Below are 17571 nucleotides of genomic sequence, written 5' to 3' on the forward strand. Positions count from 1 at the left end.
AACCATCATATGTAATCTGCCCACTTTCCTTCAAGCCCTTCGTCTAAATTATGCATTTTGTTTCTGCTCTATTAGTCTGGGTTTTGAAATGTCGACTGTTTTAATTCCTTGACTTGTCCAAAATTTCCCATTAAACCACCCATCAACACATTTCCTCCTGTGTCAACTTAATTGTTTTTTAAAAGTGGGTTCAGTATAAATGATTCACACTTTAATTGTATAAATATATAGTTCAGTCATGAAACTCTAGATGGCGCATTCTGACGGGGTGTTAACATAACTGATGATATTCAGAGAGTTAAACGACTTGGCACAAGCCGATTGGTTCATGCTGCATATGCAGCCAATGAGCTTACTGCCTTGCGTTTATATGGCTGGCTAGCATTCACTTGAGATTCCTGCAGCGCGCTTTCAGAGCTTCTCTGAAACCCTCCACCTTCCCCAGCTCCACCTGTATAGATCTGCTACGGGTTATTTTATATGCTATTTGTGCAGCAGCAGCATGTCTTAAATACTCATGGCACCGTATCGCCATATGCACTGGCAGTAGCAAGCTCCTGTACTTGCTTGCAGCAGCAGCAATAATCTACAACTACAGCAATAACCAACAGCAGCAGTGTAGCAGATCTGTTCCGCCAAGACCAAATACATTAACATTGTCATATCCATCACCATGCTAAAATGTCCAGAGAGTTGTCATGATTGAAATATAGATTTTCATTTGTTACACTATACAATAGTTCACAGCAAGTAAATGTAATTTATACAAGGACAATTTCACAACGATGAAGGTACAGAGCTGGTGATCAGTTTAGTCTTATTCAACAGTTTTCAGCCAATGAAGAGTCCACCTGCAATGATTAAAGAGAAAAACCCATGTCAATTCAGAACAAATTGAGAATGAAATCATACAGGTTTTCTGTAGTGTTTCTGCTGAAGATGCTGTTCAGATCAAGCTTCTTACCAGCAACTTCAATGCTGATTCCAGTAATATATCGACTGTCATCAGAAGCCAGAAAGGCACATGCATCAGCTACTTCTGCACAGACAAGCAAGGGTGATATATTTATATATCTAAAAAAAAATACATTTTCATAAACCTACCTGTGTCACACAAAACAGTGTTTTAATAACTGGTTTGGATGGTTACTATATATATGAAAATGTTTTTGTGCAATGAAAAATTATTTACCAGCAGGTTCTCCCATCCTTCCCATTGGAATGACGGCTGTGAGCTGCACAAAATAACCAAAAATAATGCTGAGTTACAGAAGTGGCTTTAGCGTGGTAAGCTGTCTGACAATGTCAACCATGCAATTTCAATTCAAACAATCTAAGTAATCAAGTAATCAAATCTTACGATCCTTTACCAATGTTCAAAGCTGTTTTACATCTAAGAAAAAACAGCCACTTTCTAAGAAATTACTGAGACTAAATGACTTGTGCACAAATAATCAGCTCATTTTATTCATCTGAAGCCAGAAACATTCTTTCTCACTTTATCGATGACTTTCTCTGGTACTTTATCTGTCATGGGTGTAGTGATGAACCCTGGCAGGACACAGTTGCAGCGAATACCAAACCTAAAAGCAACATTTTTAAATTTAATTTTTAAAATATAGAACATAAAGAGTACAGGCTCTCTCTTTTGTTTACAATCCATAACTAAGACATGAGCAGCACCACAAACCCTAAAGCAAAACATAAAATGGGTACAATGTCTGCAGGTCTGTAAATATGTTTCAGTTACAGTGTGACGTCAGTAAAATGCTCACACACTTGCTCAGCTCTTTGGCAGCGGTTCGAGTGAGGCCCTCCACTCCTGCTTTAGAAGCGGAGTAATTCACCTGCCCAATATTCCCAACCTACAGACAAAGAAACAGACATTTAAGAAACGACATGGAACTAAAGGTCCGAAAATGTTAATGGCTTTGTTAAATGTCCACTATATTATCTATGTAGTACAAATTGATATTGCTCTAAATGTTTGACCTTGCCCACTATGCTGCCCACAGTGATGATGGAGCCCTTCACAGCGCCTGCAGAAACTAAAGCCTTCGAGATGGCCTGAGTTACGAGAAACGTACCCTGAAAAACACCAGCAGTACAGAAGATCAGACACAGACTTGCACACTGTCACATTTCATAAACACTAAGGAAAATGGAACAGCTTGATGGGAAAATCTATATATACACACACTACCGTTCAAAAGTTTGTGGTGTGTTAGTTTTTTTTTTTTAAAGAATTTAATACTTTTATTCAGCAAGGATGGTAAGGACGCATTAAATCGATTGAAAATGACAGCAAGACATTTATGTTACAAAAGATTTCTGTTTTCACTAAATGCTGTTATTTTGAACTTTCTATTCATAAAATAATCATGAAAAAAATGTATCTCAGTTTCAACAAAAAATATGAATCGGCACAACTGTTTCCAACACTGATAATAATCAGAAATGTTTGTTGAGCAGCAAATCAGTATATTAGAATGATTTCTGAAGGATCATGTGACACTGAAGACTGGAGTAATGATGCTGAAAATTCAGCTTTGATCACAGGAATAAATTACATTTGTAAATAAATTCAAATAGAAAACTTTTTTTTTTTTAATTGTAATAATATTTCACAATATTACTGTTTTTTTTTTTTATCAAATATGCAGCCTTTGTGAGCAGATGAGACTTGTTTTAAAAAAATGTACAACCCTAAATATACAATAGTGTATTTAAATACATATATATACATACATGTGCATTGACAAAATTTGTGACTTTTGAATTCGTTCAAGATTCATTCACTGATTCTTTTTTGCAGATCACAAGATTTTGTTAGTTTTGGCAAAGGACAGTAAAAGTATTTTCCCCCATCACGTTCTGCTCTCAGACATTATCTAAAACACTGATCAAAGGTAAGCCCTCTCATGACTGTATATGATGACATGTTCATAAATCAAGCGTAGCGTTAGTTCTGGCAGGTCACGTTAGTCAAGCTCGCATCAGCTGACTCTCAGCTGATCCCCATCAACCTATGGGAATACGACACCTATCTAAGCATTCATATATAAGGTCCCTCAGTATTATCAGCAGTTTTCGCATTGCTCAATAGCTAATTACCCTCCTCCATCCCCAGCTCCTCCTCTGTCAGTCAGGATTCAGCCTTCTGATTCTCCTTTGAATCAGACTAATTCTAAAATAATTCATAACATTATTGAACTTTAACGATATCTGCATACATTTATGTTGGTTCTGTTCTGTTTACCCTGGGGGGTTAATCGCTGCTCTCCCTGCTCTCATCCATGCTAGGCTGCATGGATGCACAGGGAGTTCTTGCCCAGAACAGAACCATACCGCCAATCCAAACTGTATGCTAATTGTCAATCATCTTTGACGATAGTGGTCCTGACAGAACTAAACACTAGAGTTAGACTCTGGACTGCGACCTTGAGATTGACTTCAATGACTTTGTCAAATTCATCTTCTTCCATCTTGGGAAGGAATTCATCTTGAGTGATCCCGGCTGCATTCACACACACAGACGGCGGCTGGAAGAAAACAAGACAAACACATGAACTTCCTGTTTTATCACTGACCCCTCGAGCTCCAGAAGAGCCCAGGAACGGCACAGACACCTGTATACTTGTCACTAGTCTCTCCACACTGTCCTTTGATGACACGTCCACCCCCAGGGCCAGGTGCCCCTGACCTTTGTGGTCACGTGACAGCAGTTCCAGGGTCTGATTGGCTGATTCCTCATTGCGGTCAGCCACTACTACAGAAGCTCCTTCAGAGGCGAATCTCTGACACACGGTCCTGCCGATGCCACTGCCGCCTCCTGAAACACAAGAAATGAGTGTTATCTGACCATCTGATCAATAAAGCTCTGATATGCACAAAAACTTCTACACCTTTCAAAAATATTACTTCAAATGACGTGCTCCAAATATTGCACAATGTTACAATGCAACATTTAGTCTAATTCCTTAAACAAGCTAAATACATTTGATGTATTCTGTTTGATATACAGTATAAATACTGAAAACAATATTGTGGTTAGCTTGCATTCAGTCCACATGACCTAAGCACTGAAAGACAACTGGAGCTTTTTGACTTGCATGATAAAAGTGTCCAACTATAAAATGTTATAATGACTTCAAATACATTAAAAACATGTATGGCCGTTAAGACAAATGCAACGTTTTTAAATCTCACCCCAATGTCAGCCTGGATATGAGGCGAGAGGACGCCGCCATGATGGGTCACAGTGTGTTGTAGTAGCTAATAATGTCCGCTAGAGGGCACCAAAAGACCATTCATATTTTTTCCATACTGTTCCATACTTCACCTTTTGACCTTCAAAGTCATGAATGGGGCCAAGCATTTCGCACAGGCACAGCTAGTGTCTTTTTAAAGGACTTGTGAAAAATAAAATTAATATGCTCACATTTATGTCGCTCAAAACCTTTATCACCTTCTTTGAGTTAAGCTGAATGTTGATGCAGCTGCTGTTGGCAAACATGGACATCTGGACGCCCGAGTCAACCTTTAGAAGTGCATGAGTATAACTGACCTGGAAGCTAACATACATGGATTAAAAGTCATTTTAAGCCTAAAATAATTTATTTCTGTTGTCTGCGTTGCATATCTTCACGGGAACGTTTACCATTGTTACTACTCGACCCTGTCTTGTGCATCAAATGTGTGGAATCAAATAACTAAATTCAAAACGGAAATAAACTGTTTTGCACATAATACACAAAGTGTGTGTGTGTGTGTGTGTGTGTGTGTGTGTGTGTGTGTGTGTGTGTGTGTGTGTGTGTGTGTGTGTGTGTGTGTGTGTGTGTGTGTGTGTGTGTGTGTGTGTGTGTGTGTGTGTGTGTGTGTGTGTGTGTGTGTGGAAAAACTTCCAAATTTCCGAGATTAGGAGTATTGAACGCAATGAATGAAATTAAGTTGTTAAAATGACTTAGAATTGCACTGCATTTACTCGTTTTACTTAAGCTGAGCAAGCAGCAGTGTAAAGCCTGCCATCAGTGTTGCCAACTCCCGCAAGATAAATAAGCAACCACAACTTCAAAAACAAGCCCAATGTTATTATATTATTTATTATCATCAATATTATTAATTATCAATAAATGAGCTGACGATGACGAATTACGCTACAGCACTTTTATTGTTGCACTGATTGGCAGTGTCAAAAATATATTGGAAAAAACAGCGACTAAATACATAAATGTAAAGAAATGAAGTTGCTTGTCAGGTTTTCCTAACAAGCAACCATATTTTTTAAAATAAGCCCAAAAAACCGCAACCCGTGATTTTTTAACACAACTTAAAAAAAAAAAGAAGCCCAAAGTCGCGTAAAATACGCAGACTTGGCAACTCTGCCTGCGATTACCAGTGTTATTTCTAAAGGAGGAGACATTAAGCCATTTCCCCGATGGACAGATGGCCATTTGTTGTGAGTAGCTTTTATAAGCTGGCTCTGGCGAAAAGGTCCTTGATTGTTAAAGATCTTTTTTTTTAGAAAATTATATTTTCACACAAAAAAATAAATAACGAGATAAAAACATTATTACATCGAGTAATTTACAAATGATCAGCATACCGTAACTGAGCACAAGCGAGCAGAAGTGAACAACAACAACAAAATGACAAACAAAATTCCTACATCAAATATAGTTCTAATGAAGTTCTTGAGGGAAACGTGAAGAGCTTTCACACAAAGAGCTCTTGTATTGAGGAGTGATAATGCACTCTTATCTCTGACTGTGAATAAGCTCTGCATTGCACCTGTGCTCTGAAATCCAGCCCAGCGCTGGAGCGTCTGGGAAATGAAGAGAACAGTTAACCTCAGTCCCGCGGGGGGCTGTTAGAGTAAACGCAGGCCGAGTGTTTTTACTGCAGCTTTTCCATCTCTGCTACTGATATCATTCAACACCATTAGATTAAAAATAAAACATCAATGAATCCCTAAACATATGCACGTTTCTCACAGACACAATAAACCTCTTTGACATTTTGTTGCAATTTGGAGGCATGTATTTAGCATATTTTTTCTGTCTGTCCCTCTGTTTGGTTTAGAGCATTGGTCTGATATGTAAATGAGCCCGAGGCAATCATGCATAGGTAAGTTAAGCCATTCAATCTTTATTAAAATGAGCAATAATATACAACAACAGGAGGAAATAAAAGATTTACATAGACACACATGCAAAAGCGGAGTTGATATTCAATGGTTCAAACTTTAACACCATAAAATCATTTCAGCTTTCAATGGAGGGGAAGAGACAAGAAAAGAATTGACATATTTTCTTTAGAGCTATCCTGCATTATCATAGTTGTATAATTATTTTAGGGTCAGTAGTGGTGGAGGTTTACCTCTGTGCTGTTTCTTGTAGTACCAGTATGCAGCAGAAAGAGCCACAATGAGGCCGATAAGGAAAAAAGAGCAACCCACAGCTAACTTTTGTGATTCTGGTATCGAGAGAGGTCGAGTCTGAGCGAGAGAGAAAGTGACAGACATAAACAACCTGTTTCAACAGTACATGCAAATCAATAAACCAACAATGCAAGAAAGCCACCTGGACATCATGACTCAAAGTGCATGTGTGTGGATTTTAGCAGCTGGAAACTTCTAGTGATTCCAACACGATGCACTTCATCAACTCAAACCTGCAGTATAGCATTTCAAAGAAGAAAAAAACACATTTGTTGGGTCGTGGACAAAAAGCCTTGTCAGTTTGTGTTATTTTAATATTATTTATATACTATTATATTTTTATTAATACTTTAATTAGCTCTTTTTTTTTTAATTATTCATTTTAATTTAAATTTTAGTAATTTTGTTATGGGCCAAACCACATTTGTTGGGTCGTGGACAAAATGCCTTGACAGTTCCAGTGTTATTTTAATATTATTTTTATACTACTACAGTTTTTATTCATTACTTTTATTTTTGTATTATCGGTTTTATTTTAATAGTAGTTAAACATTTTTGTAATTTTGTAATTGCCTTGTCAGTTCCAGTGGTATTTAATATTATTTAAATACTATGACATTTTGTATTAATATTTATATTAATATTATTATTGATAATTAATAGCTAGTTTTTATTTTTGTAGTTTCTGTTTTTATTTCAGTTTTAATTATTAGTAATTTTGCATTTAATTGGCTGTGCAAAATACCAGTTATTTCAATATTATTTATATACCACTATAGTTTTCATTATTATTTTAATAGCTTTTTTTTTTAATTCGTTTTTGGTTTTTTTACTTAATTTTTAGTAATTTTGTTATGCACCAGACCACATTTGTTGGGTCATGAGCAAAATGGCTCTTCAGTTCCAGACTTATATACAGGTTTTTCTTTTTTATATAGAGGTTTAGTTTTATATTTTATATTTTAAGTAGCTTTTAATTTTTTATTGTTAGTAATTTTTTTTTTACATGCTTGTCATTTTTATTAGTTTTTGTAAATATTTCTATTTAGTTTTAATTTAAGTAGTTTAAGTTTTTCATCAAACATTTATATTTGATTTTATTTCAGCTTTATTTAAATGAAAATGTGTTTAATAGTTTTAATCGGTAATAATAATCCTGCAGTTCTTCTAGAAGAATCATATGTGAGAAGTTCACTGATTGTCAGGTAAATTCCCGCAGTTATCTAATCAATAGTGAGTATGGAGCACGAGCGTGTCTCACCCCACTGAACGACGAGAGGCTCCTCCAGACCGCTGTGCTCTGCTCGGCAGCTCACTGGGAATCCTCTAGCACCAGCTTCAGGTATGAATGCATCTGTTGATTTTATTTCAGCTTTATTTAAATTAAAATGTGTTTAATAGTTTTAATCGGTAATAATAATCCTGCAGTTCTTCTAGAAGAATCATGTGTGAGAAGTTCACTGATTGTCAGGTAAATTCCCGCAGTTATCTAATCAATAGTGAGTATGGAGCACGAGCGTGTCTCACCCCACTGAACGACGAGAGGCTCCTCCAGACCGCTGTGCTCTGCTCGGCAGCTCACTGGGAATCCTCTAGCACCAGCTTCAGGTATGAATGCATCTGGTGGCTCCAATCCCCATTATCCAATTCAGTAGAGACCACGTCGCCAGTGACCTCTGATCCGTCCTGCAGTCAGGTGACATTGATGGCCTGGGGGTAGAAATCGTACGCATGGCACTCCAGCGCGGTCAGCTGACCGTAACGAGCCTTACACTGTTGAGAAGACAAGAGTAATGACAGTGAAATAAATGTGGTGAAGGTAACCATCATCTCCAGCAAATTTAAGTGATGCAACTCTTCAATCAATTCAGACTCTCTGATGCTCAGAAATGCTCAGTCAATGCTCAAGTCATAACTGCACCGAAGCTTTTGGTTGAAGACCAGTTTCACTGTGTAGACCTGGAACACATAAACATCTGAAGGGAACAGATTCAAGTAAATATGCCAGTTATGATACATTCAAAAAAAAAAATCCTTTTTGGTTCCTCAAAGAACCTTTCAGTGAATAGTTCTTAAAATATAAAAATAACCACTTTTTTCTTAGTGTGAAGAACATTTTAATAATCTAAATAACCCTTTTCCACTATATAGAACCTTTTGTAGACTGGAAAAGTTCTATGAGTGTTAAAGGCTCTTCAGGGAACCATAGAAGCCAGTAAAGATTTTTAAGAATCCAGAAATCAGCATATTCAACAATTTGTCATTTTATTTATCTGCACTGAGGCTTTTGGAAAGACCCCACAGGAACGTACCATAAGAAGAAGCTAGAATGTTTCTGATCGTATGGTTAGTCACCGTAAAGTGGCCATACTGGCGTTACAAGTCAGTCCTGTCTTCATATAACAGTAATTTCATGGAACGAAACTCACCTTTAGACGAGACACAACAAAAAGCAAAGCCCACCAGGACAAATCCGAGTGCCATCATCTCTGTGTTGTTGTTGTTGGAGCTGTTTGAGGAGAGTGTTTAAAGGGGTCATAGGATGCTACATGCACTTTTACAAGTTGTTTGAACTGAAATGTGTGTTGGCACAACCACCCTATAATGATAAAAATCCACCCAGTGTTTTTTTGTTAATCTACTCAAATCTTTACCCCTTTCTCAAATCGAGCCGATCTCAGATGCCTGTCTGTGTGACGTCACACAGACAGGCCCCTCCCATGATAGTTTGATTGACAGTAGCGTTTCAGCGCAGACTGGACTGGCGTCTTACCTTAGACCCGTGCTGAGTGAGCTGTCATCAGTCCGCCAATGTTTCACCGCCGGAGCAGACGTAGACAAGAATGACTCCTAAGCGATTGAGGTGTCCTGTTGTTGGATGTAATAATGAACAGCAGTCGTCATTTACATTACGTTTGTTTTTGAAGAGAATGCGCCCTGATCTACATAAATGCGTTTATGTTCGCGCGAATCATTCGTGATCCAGCTTCACCTACAGAAGAAGTAAGTGTAAGGTTTTTTTAACGAATCTTGGCAAGACTCGAGATTCTAGACTTCTGGGGCTTCGTCGAGTATCTCCATGGTCGAAGTCAGTGGGCAATACCGGGCCAATCAGAACCCTTCCGCAGGGATTTTCCCACCACCTCTACCCTTCAGACTCCCACTAAGCGGCGGAGGGCGAGAAGGAGGACAGTAGAGCCCGCTCCAGTCCGGGAGCTCACAGAGTCCACTCCAGAGCCCGCTCCAGTCCGGGAGCTCACAGAGTCCAAATCGAATATTCAAGATGTTTATTCATTTTTCTATCCCTCAGTTCCACCTCCCTCCTGAACTTTTATGTTTTCTGGTGGAGCGTCTGGTATCCGCTCCGTAGAGTGGGGGTAATGTCACAGTGTCTGGTTGTGGTGCCCTGGACTGGCCACTTGAGGGTGCTCTTCCTGTTTCTGTGTTACATGTTTTGAACTCCGTTTCCCATAGTCCTTTGCTTTGTCGTTTTGTTCTGATCATTATCACCTGTTGGTAATTTACTCATCATTTCATCACTACTTATACCATGCTCTCACTGTCTGTCTTTGCTGCAGTATTGCTTGAGGTTACGTTGTGTTTTCTGTTCCCTGTGTTTGAAGTTACCTTTTGTTTAGTTTTGGTTCTGTTCTGTTTATTTGTTACTTTAATAAACTACTGCAGTTGGATCTAACCTTGTTTTCTCCTTGCGTTCCGTGACAGAATACTGCAGCCAGTACAAGATCCAGCAGTTTGTAACATTTAAAGGAAAATGCTACAAAACTGCCTGCTCTGAAAAGAGCTGTTTTTACAGGGTAAAAAATGTGTTTTTTACACTACCATTGATAAATTTTAACCAAACTATGTTACAGACTTTTCATTAAGACCCCAAAGAATCATATCAACTTGTGGAAAATGGGCATCCTATGACCCCTTTAAATAATGAAAGCATTTATACGCCTCACTGCTTAGGGATACTTCCTTATGATTTAGTACAAAAATACACAATGCCTGTAAAGCTCTCTTTCAGCTAGTTTGTTGTCTTTAGTCAAACACATTTCAGTTTCACTAAAATATTTTTTCCACACTACTATCATCTACATAAAAATGAAGGAGCATTCAGTGTGAATTAACTAAATTACACAATTATTAGCGGAGTTTGAAATCCAGTGAACTACGGTCTAACCTAAAAAACAAAACATCATGTTACCCAAATATACTTACCTCAGCACAACAGACCTCTACGGGGCTTCTGCTAACTGAGCAACTGCCATTGAGATGAATGGGAATGTAATGCTAACAGGTGTAACTGACCTACTAAAGATATTCAGCGGACAAAAACAACTACTGCCACCTTCTGATGTAGCTTATCTTCATCTGTGCAATGCATTTTTAGTGTAGAAATGTATAAATTAATAAATAAATTGCATACCTACGTTAGCTTTAGTATATCAAATAATAAAATAAAAATATATAAAATGTAATAATTTCTATTTATTATAATTTTATATATTACATTAGCTAACATTACATTAGATCTAGGTCAGTTTTTATTTAATTTTACTTAAATTTTAGTTGAGTAATTTTGTCATTTTTATTATATGTCTATAGTTTTATTAATGTCAAGTATGTAGTACATGTGAAACTAAATGAAAATTAGAAATGTGGAAACTACAATTTTTTTAATGGTTTTAACGAACTATAATATCCTTAGATGCAATATGTATTCCCTGAAAATCATATAGAAATCTAATGAAATAACATGCACCTGAAGAAACACACAAAAACAGGATTTTGTTTTAAAGACATCTCACCCTCTTTATTAACATGACATTTTTCAGATGAGAATAATGGTCGCATGAAGCATCTGTTGAGATGATGCTTATAGCTTGAGGTTTCATATTGTTATTATGTTTTGCTGTTGTTGTCTTCTTAAAAAAACATATCGAGCTGTGGAAAAAAACGTAGAAAAAAAAAAGAATGCAGGAAGCAGAAATCAGGTCATATTGACAGATGCAAGCTACGAGGTCATGAAGCTGTTACATATGTACAAACTTTTGGAAGGAAAAAATACAAACGTCAAATTTTGTTGTTGTTATTGTCATGTAACAGCATGTGCTATGAAACTGAAACTATATTTCCAAGCATTTAATTTCTGAATACGAGGGTCATTTTGTTAAAACCACCAATTGTGCATTAATTCTTTGGGTGAATAATAAACACACCAAAACTCAAAAACCAAGATTTACAAACAGTATTCATATCAACAGCTATTAAGCAGCTGTGTACCTCTCATAGTGCATCTGAGACTCTGTTCCGCTCTAGAAATCCACAAATGCTCATGTGGCCCAGCTGAACTCAAAGAGCAAGATTCTGCATGTTTGTATATAAAACAATGGAGATTTGAACCCATTCATATGACCATGGAAAGTAAAGCAGGCTGGATGGAGAGGTGATCAGATTCAAGTTAAGACGCCAACAAGTCACCCATCAGACAGAGACGAGTGACGTAATTCCGTTCTCATAACTTCTAGGTGTACAGATGCCATTTAAATAGATGGAGCTTAGTTTTGTTTTTTTATTCAAATGCACAACCAAGCGGCAACACATCCACATATGTGCAAAGTGTGTAAATGGGAAAACCACGGGATTCAATGGCACACGCACACATCACACACTCACTCATGCAAACAAAAGTGACAGCAATTTCCACTCCAAGCCTTCTGTTTTTTTCTTTAAGACAAACTACTAAAAGGTCAAACGAAAAAAGGGAGAAAAAGCAAAACAAAAGAAAAAGTCAGGTTTTTGTATTCTTCCCTACCAGGGAATTGCTTAAAATTCTTCTTTATAAAAGAAAAATAGATATTTATATATCTCTGTACATGTATATACACAAAGTAAAGAAGGATGGACTAACAGAAATGAGTCCCAAACTAGACAACGATGCCCTGGTCTGCTTTTCCATTAGTTCCTTCTCCGTCCAACATTTCCCAGAATTCTCTCTTGACCTGCTTCTATACATCTAAAGAGAAACACTGCTCTTCCTTAAACATCTTTCTGTTAACAGTTACTATTATTAAGAGCAGAAACTCTATTCTATTCTGGGATGGAGTGCATGTTTTCACTGATGTCCGTTCTTTCGATCCGCTCAGTCTGAGTCTGAGTCACTGGTGTCAGAGGAGGAGGAAGAGGATGATGAGGAAGAGGAGTCTGAGCTGGAACTGCTGGCACTGAGACGAGACGCTGCAGCATGAGGCTCCACCGCTGAGGGTTTCTCCACTGAGAGAGAGAGAGAGAGAGAGAGATGTGTTAAATCAGTTAATCTCGATTAACCCGATTCTGAACGAGCACTGATCATCTATGAACATCTCAGTCTCTACCTTTGGTTTTCTGTGGTTTCTTGGCGGAGTTGAGCTGGCCACTGACGTCCTGCAGTCGTCTCTCCAGCTCTCTCTTCTTCTCCAGAGTCAGTTCCTCACGGGATTTCCCTGCAGTGCCTTTGACTGCCACTGGAAAACACAAGAAGCACATAGAGTCAAATTTCCCATTCAACTACTAAAGTCTCTAAAGCATCTCATAAGCTGCATGTTATGTGTCATAATCCGTCAAGAGTCTCTACTACCTGCACCAGTGGCTTAAATGTTAAATCAAAGATACAACAAATGTAAATGGATTAAGAAAGTAGCATTCAGAAAAACCTTCAAACTAACAGTTCCATTATTTAGGTGGATATTTTTTAGTGATAGACCACCATGTATCAGCTAGACCACTGAATTACAAGCCTTCTAGAGATTATCAGCATTAATTGTGCACCACTTGTGTGAATGTGTTAGTTCACTCTTTTGAAGTTTTCAAAATCTACGGACAGTAAATTAATTTTGCTTGCAGTGAATCCGAGTAAATACTGAAGCTCGAACGGAGCAAATATGAACAAAAGCATCTGCTAAATGTGTAAATGTAAAACAGATTTGCATTTAATTTCCCCAATTCTGTCCAGGTCTCATTTGCTACCATTAAATTAGATCAAATATAAATTGTTAATGTATACACTCTTATCTAGAGAGCAGGGCCAATACAATATTTACACTACTGTTCAAAATTTTGTGGTCAGTAAGATTAATAATTTTATTAAGCAAATTGTTTTTTTTTTAATAAACATTTTATTCATCCAAGAATGCTACATTTCCAAAAACATATTTAGCAGCGCATAACATATTAAACTGTTTTCAGCATTGCTAATAATAATAAATGTTTCTTGAGCCGCAAATCAGCATATTAGAGTGATCATGTGACACTGAAGACTGGAGTAATGATGCTGAAAATTCAGCTTTGATCACAGGAATAAATTACAATTTACAATATATTCAAATAAAGAAGGGTCATTTTAAACTGCAGCAATATTGTTTCTGTTTTTACTGTATTTTTGATCAAATAAATTCAGCCTTGGTGAGACTTCTTTCAAAAACATTAAAAAAATCTTACCAACCCCAAATTTTTAAACAGTAGTGTATTTTTCATGTAATTATTTATCCTTGCACCAATATTAGTATAGTTAATCGGGAGAGGCCTCTTTCTGACATCTACATCAGTGGAGGAATGAAAGAACAGCGTTGTGTTCGTTCATAGCAGATTGCTGTCTACCTGTAAAGTGTGCTGAATAAAACCAGGAAAGGTGGGGCTGCACAATGCATGATGGGTTAACGTCTAGTATCAGATTTCCATCAGCTGCTCAAGAACAAACCTTCCTTTTTCCAGGGAAGCTCATATCGTTTTAGCAAATCAATGGCATAAATATAAAAAGGGTTTTAATTAGGGCTGTCAAGCTATAAAGGTTTTATATTATTATGTTTATTAATAACATGATGTGCCAAATAATAAATCTAATTAATCACAGTGATTCCGATGCATTGATTTATTTGTGGCGGACCGCCACACTTAGCTGTTTTATATATAGCCTATATTTCCCCCAGGGGAAGTGCCGCCACACAGAGTGGAAGTCCGTGGAAAACACTGAATCACAAGTACATTTGGGCTGAGAAACCATCCACCCCCCTAAAAAGATCATATAAAGTCATTATTGTTTTTAGATGAGAAAAGCATTCAATAGACATAAGAAAATTAAGAAAAAATTAAAATTGATTCAGAATGGCATAATGTTAATAAATGGATATTCATGTTTTAAAAAAAGAATACTGAAATATGAAATTATTAAAAAAAAAAAAAAAATGATATAATGCTCTCAAAATGAAACTAAAACCACGAGCAGGTCATTCTTAAGAGTCAGTGATTCATTCAACCAACAGATTAATTCAAACTTCTGACTTATTCAGAAACTAATTGTAACATTTTAATATGTTATTTCTTCCATAATTAAATCACACAAAATAATAATAAATATAAATAATTTAATTAATACAAAAATAAATGTAATTATTAATCAAGTTAAATCGACAGCCCTAGTTTGAATCCATCTGAATCGAAATGCTCTTACCGCTAGGTTTCCGTGGTTTCTTCCGTAAACACATCATGACATAGTGCTCCAGCTCACGCAGTGTGGACGGTTTGAGCGTCTCAAAGTCGATCTCGATCTCCTCGGGGTTGGTGTCACGCAGCGAGGGCTCTCGCGATTGGATGATGTGAACGACGCGGCCCAGTTTCTCACCCGGCAGTCTGTTGATGTCCAGGCTGAGCTGCCGCTTCTCATCGTAGCTCATCGGGCTGGTCTCCTCTTCCTCCTCAGAGTCATAGTGTGGCGTAAGACCACCCTGGCTCATGTGTTGAGGGTTAAAGGAGGCGGCTTGTGATTTCTTTGAGGATCTAGGGAAAGAAATAAGACAAGTTTATGTTTTGTTGATTTTCAGGTTCAAATTAATTAGGCACGCAGTAAATGTGTATGTGAGACGTACTTGCTCTTGCTGCTCTTCTTATTCGAGCCCTTCTTGCCTTGAGTGTATGTCGCCGCTTTGCTGCTGCTCCTGCTCTTTGGTGTCTTGGAGAGTTTTGGCCTTTTGGACGGCTGGATGAGTACATCGTCCTCTATCATACTCCTGGCCCGCTTGTGTTTTTCTGACTTCTTCTTTTTCTTCTTGTCTTTCTTTTCTTTCTTCTTCTTGGGCTTGATGATGGGTGTAGAGGACAGCGCGGCCAGCTGCTCGTGCACCGCCCTCAACTGCAGACAAGCGAGTGAGTGAGTGTTAAACCCACGACCACTGCAGCTCTCAGTAAATGTACAACTACGCCAAATCTGTCAGTCCCGGTTTAGCGGACTTTGTTGGAAAAGTTCAGTCGCTACCTGTGTACACACCTGTTCCTGAAGCTGGGCCAGGCGATGCGCTCTCTCCTCTTCACTGTCGGAGCTCGGGCTGCTCTCGCTCTCACTCTCGCTGCTCACGCCACTTTCTGATGACGAGGAGGAAGAGGATGAGGAAGAGGAGGAGTGACCGCCCAGGCCGCCGCTTAGGGACGCAGGTGGGAGGGACTCCAGGGGTTCGTCTGGCATCTTGGCGAAGCGGAACTCAAAGACATCCTGAAATAGAAGACATTTTTAACATCCAATTTTGGACAAGATTTTAATGTGCAAGTGCAAGTAGGGCTGCACGATTAATCGTATTTCAGTCACGATCATCATTTCTGGTTCTCTCGATTAACTAAGCATAATCATCAAGTTATTTATTCTGAAAATGTTTTTTTTTTTTTGACATTTCTGTTATCTTGCATTGGTAACAAGCTTCCACAAACTTTAATTTTTTACTTAAAAGCTTGGGGTGGCCAGATGTCAAGAGTTTAAATTCCCTTAAAGGGTAAAGTGGACATTTCTGTTATCTTGCATTGGTAACAAGCTTCCACAAACTTTAATTTTTTACTTAAAAGCTTGTGGTGGCCAGATGTCAAGAGTTTAAATTCCCTTAAAGGGTAAAGTGTTTTACTTAATCTTCCCAATCTGGAAACCATGCACATGCTCTCTCTGCCTTGCAAAAAAAAAGTGCTGACGGTCTGAAAACACTGACAAACACATAAGTTGGAGTTCAGCAATCACCAATGCGATATTCTGCTCAAATGAAATCATAATAAAGCCTGTCTATGTCCATACCTGTAATTTTCGGGCCATGGCCACCACATCGTGATCTGGGGGATTGTACTTGTAACAGTTTGAGAACATTAGCCTGATGTCAGCAGCAAACTGCAATGCATCCCTGTACTCCCGATGATCTATTTTCCTCTGCAAGATCATGAAAAAATCATGTAGATCTGATCGTGCACATGGTGGGATTTTATATCGTAATATATCTCTTTACACGCACCTTTATTGTGCTTAGATCCATAGGACACTTGATAATATCATGATAGTCGTGCAGTCCCAGTGAGGAAGCGTCCACCGGCTTGTAGAAGGGCCAGGCATAGGCCGCATACTTCTTCGACAGCAGCTCTTTGAGAATCGTGCTGCAGTACCGTAGCTGCTGGCTTAGCTTCCCACGCCGCACCGGCTGATGTTGGTTCTGGGAGTCAGGCAAGTCCTTTCGTGGTGGTTTGATGGGCCTGCCACTGCCACCTCGTCTTGCCGGTACTTTGTCTCCAACCAGGCCTCCGCCAAGGCTCATGCCCAGGCCAAGGGACAGGCTCTGATTGGGGTCAACACCCAAAGTGGAGAGCGTGAGCGGGGAGTCACCGCCACCCATGCCGAGACCCATGCCACCTACACCCATAGCGAGCGGCATGCCTGTGGTGGTGGGGGTGGTTGTGTCTGCCTTGCGCTTGACACCCTTTTTCTATTGAAAGAATGGTGAAAAAACTGCACTTACGCAAACAAACTTGTTGGTATTCCAACTAGGTATTGTTGCATATCAAAACTGATTTGCATAAATAGATGTGATTAGGAAAGAGGTGGTCTTACCTTTGCAGTCGGTTGAGTAGGGGGCAGGCCCATCAGCGCAGGGGTGCTGTGTGAAGTGGGAGGCAAAGCCTTGGTTATAAGCGTCTGCAGTGGGGTGGAGAGGACCGAATCTGGGGTGTCTGGAGTGGGAGGGGAGTAAGCCGACTGCGACACGGAAGATATAGCAGGGACCTGATGAGCTGTCGTGAATCCACCTAAAAGAGAGAGAGAGGGGGGAAAAAAAAAAAAAGGAAAGAAATGC

General features: G+C 38.6%; 2 protein-coding genes across 5 annotated transcripts in view; both read right to left on the reverse strand.

Annotated features, from left to right (window-relative positions):
• Nucleotides 1–782: 782 nt before the first annotated feature.
• On the reverse strand, nucleotides 783–8923 carry hsd17b8 (hydroxysteroid (17-beta) dehydrogenase 8). Its single transcript, XM_016494431.1, has 8 exons — nucleotides 8869–8923; nucleotides 3441–3832; nucleotides 1993–2088; nucleotides 1780–1865; nucleotides 1499–1583; nucleotides 1193–1235; nucleotides 965–1039; nucleotides 783–851 (listed from the first exon to the last, which is right to left on the reverse strand). The coding sequence occupies exons 1-8, from the start codon at nucleotides 8921–8923 to the stop codon at nucleotides 832–834; spliced, it is 852 nt and encodes a 283-aa protein (XP_016349917.1). The 3' UTR covers nucleotides 783–831.
• A 3089-nt stretch (nucleotides 8924–12012) lies between these two features.
• Nucleotides 12013–17571, reverse strand: part of brd2a (bromodomain containing 2a) — a 15082-nt gene continuing 9523 nt past the window's right edge. For 3 of the 4 annotated variants that reach the window (XM_016494473.1, XM_016494471.1, XM_016494470.1), the window contains 8 exons: nucleotides 17331–17524; nucleotides 16741–17205; nucleotides 16530–16658; nucleotides 15732–15965; nucleotides 15346–15608; nucleotides 14931–15256; nucleotides 12820–12948; nucleotides 12013–12718 (listed from right to left, as the gene is read on the reverse strand). In XM_016494473.1, coding sequence (XP_016349959.1) covers nucleotides 12588–12718; nucleotides 12820–12948; nucleotides 14931–15256; nucleotides 15346–15608; nucleotides 15732–15965; nucleotides 16530–16658; nucleotides 16741–17205; nucleotides 17331–17524 — 1871 coding nt within the window. In that variant the 3' untranslated portion in view covers nucleotides 12013–12587. The remainder of the gene's footprint in view (nucleotides 12719–12819; nucleotides 12949–14930; nucleotides 15257–15345; nucleotides 15609–15731; nucleotides 15966–16529; nucleotides 16659–16740; nucleotides 17206–17330; nucleotides 17525–17571) is intronic. The other variant, XM_016494472.1, reaches the window with a different exon arrangement.

Source organism: Sinocyclocheilus anshuiensis, unplaced genomic scaffold (assembly GCF_001515605.1).
Source record: "Sinocyclocheilus anshuiensis isolate Anshui unplaced genomic scaffold, SAMN03320099.WGS_v1.1 scaffold1497, whole genome shotgun sequence".
Classification (NCBI taxonomy): domain Eukaryota; kingdom Metazoa; phylum Chordata; class Actinopteri; order Cypriniformes; family Cyprinidae; genus Sinocyclocheilus; species Sinocyclocheilus anshuiensis.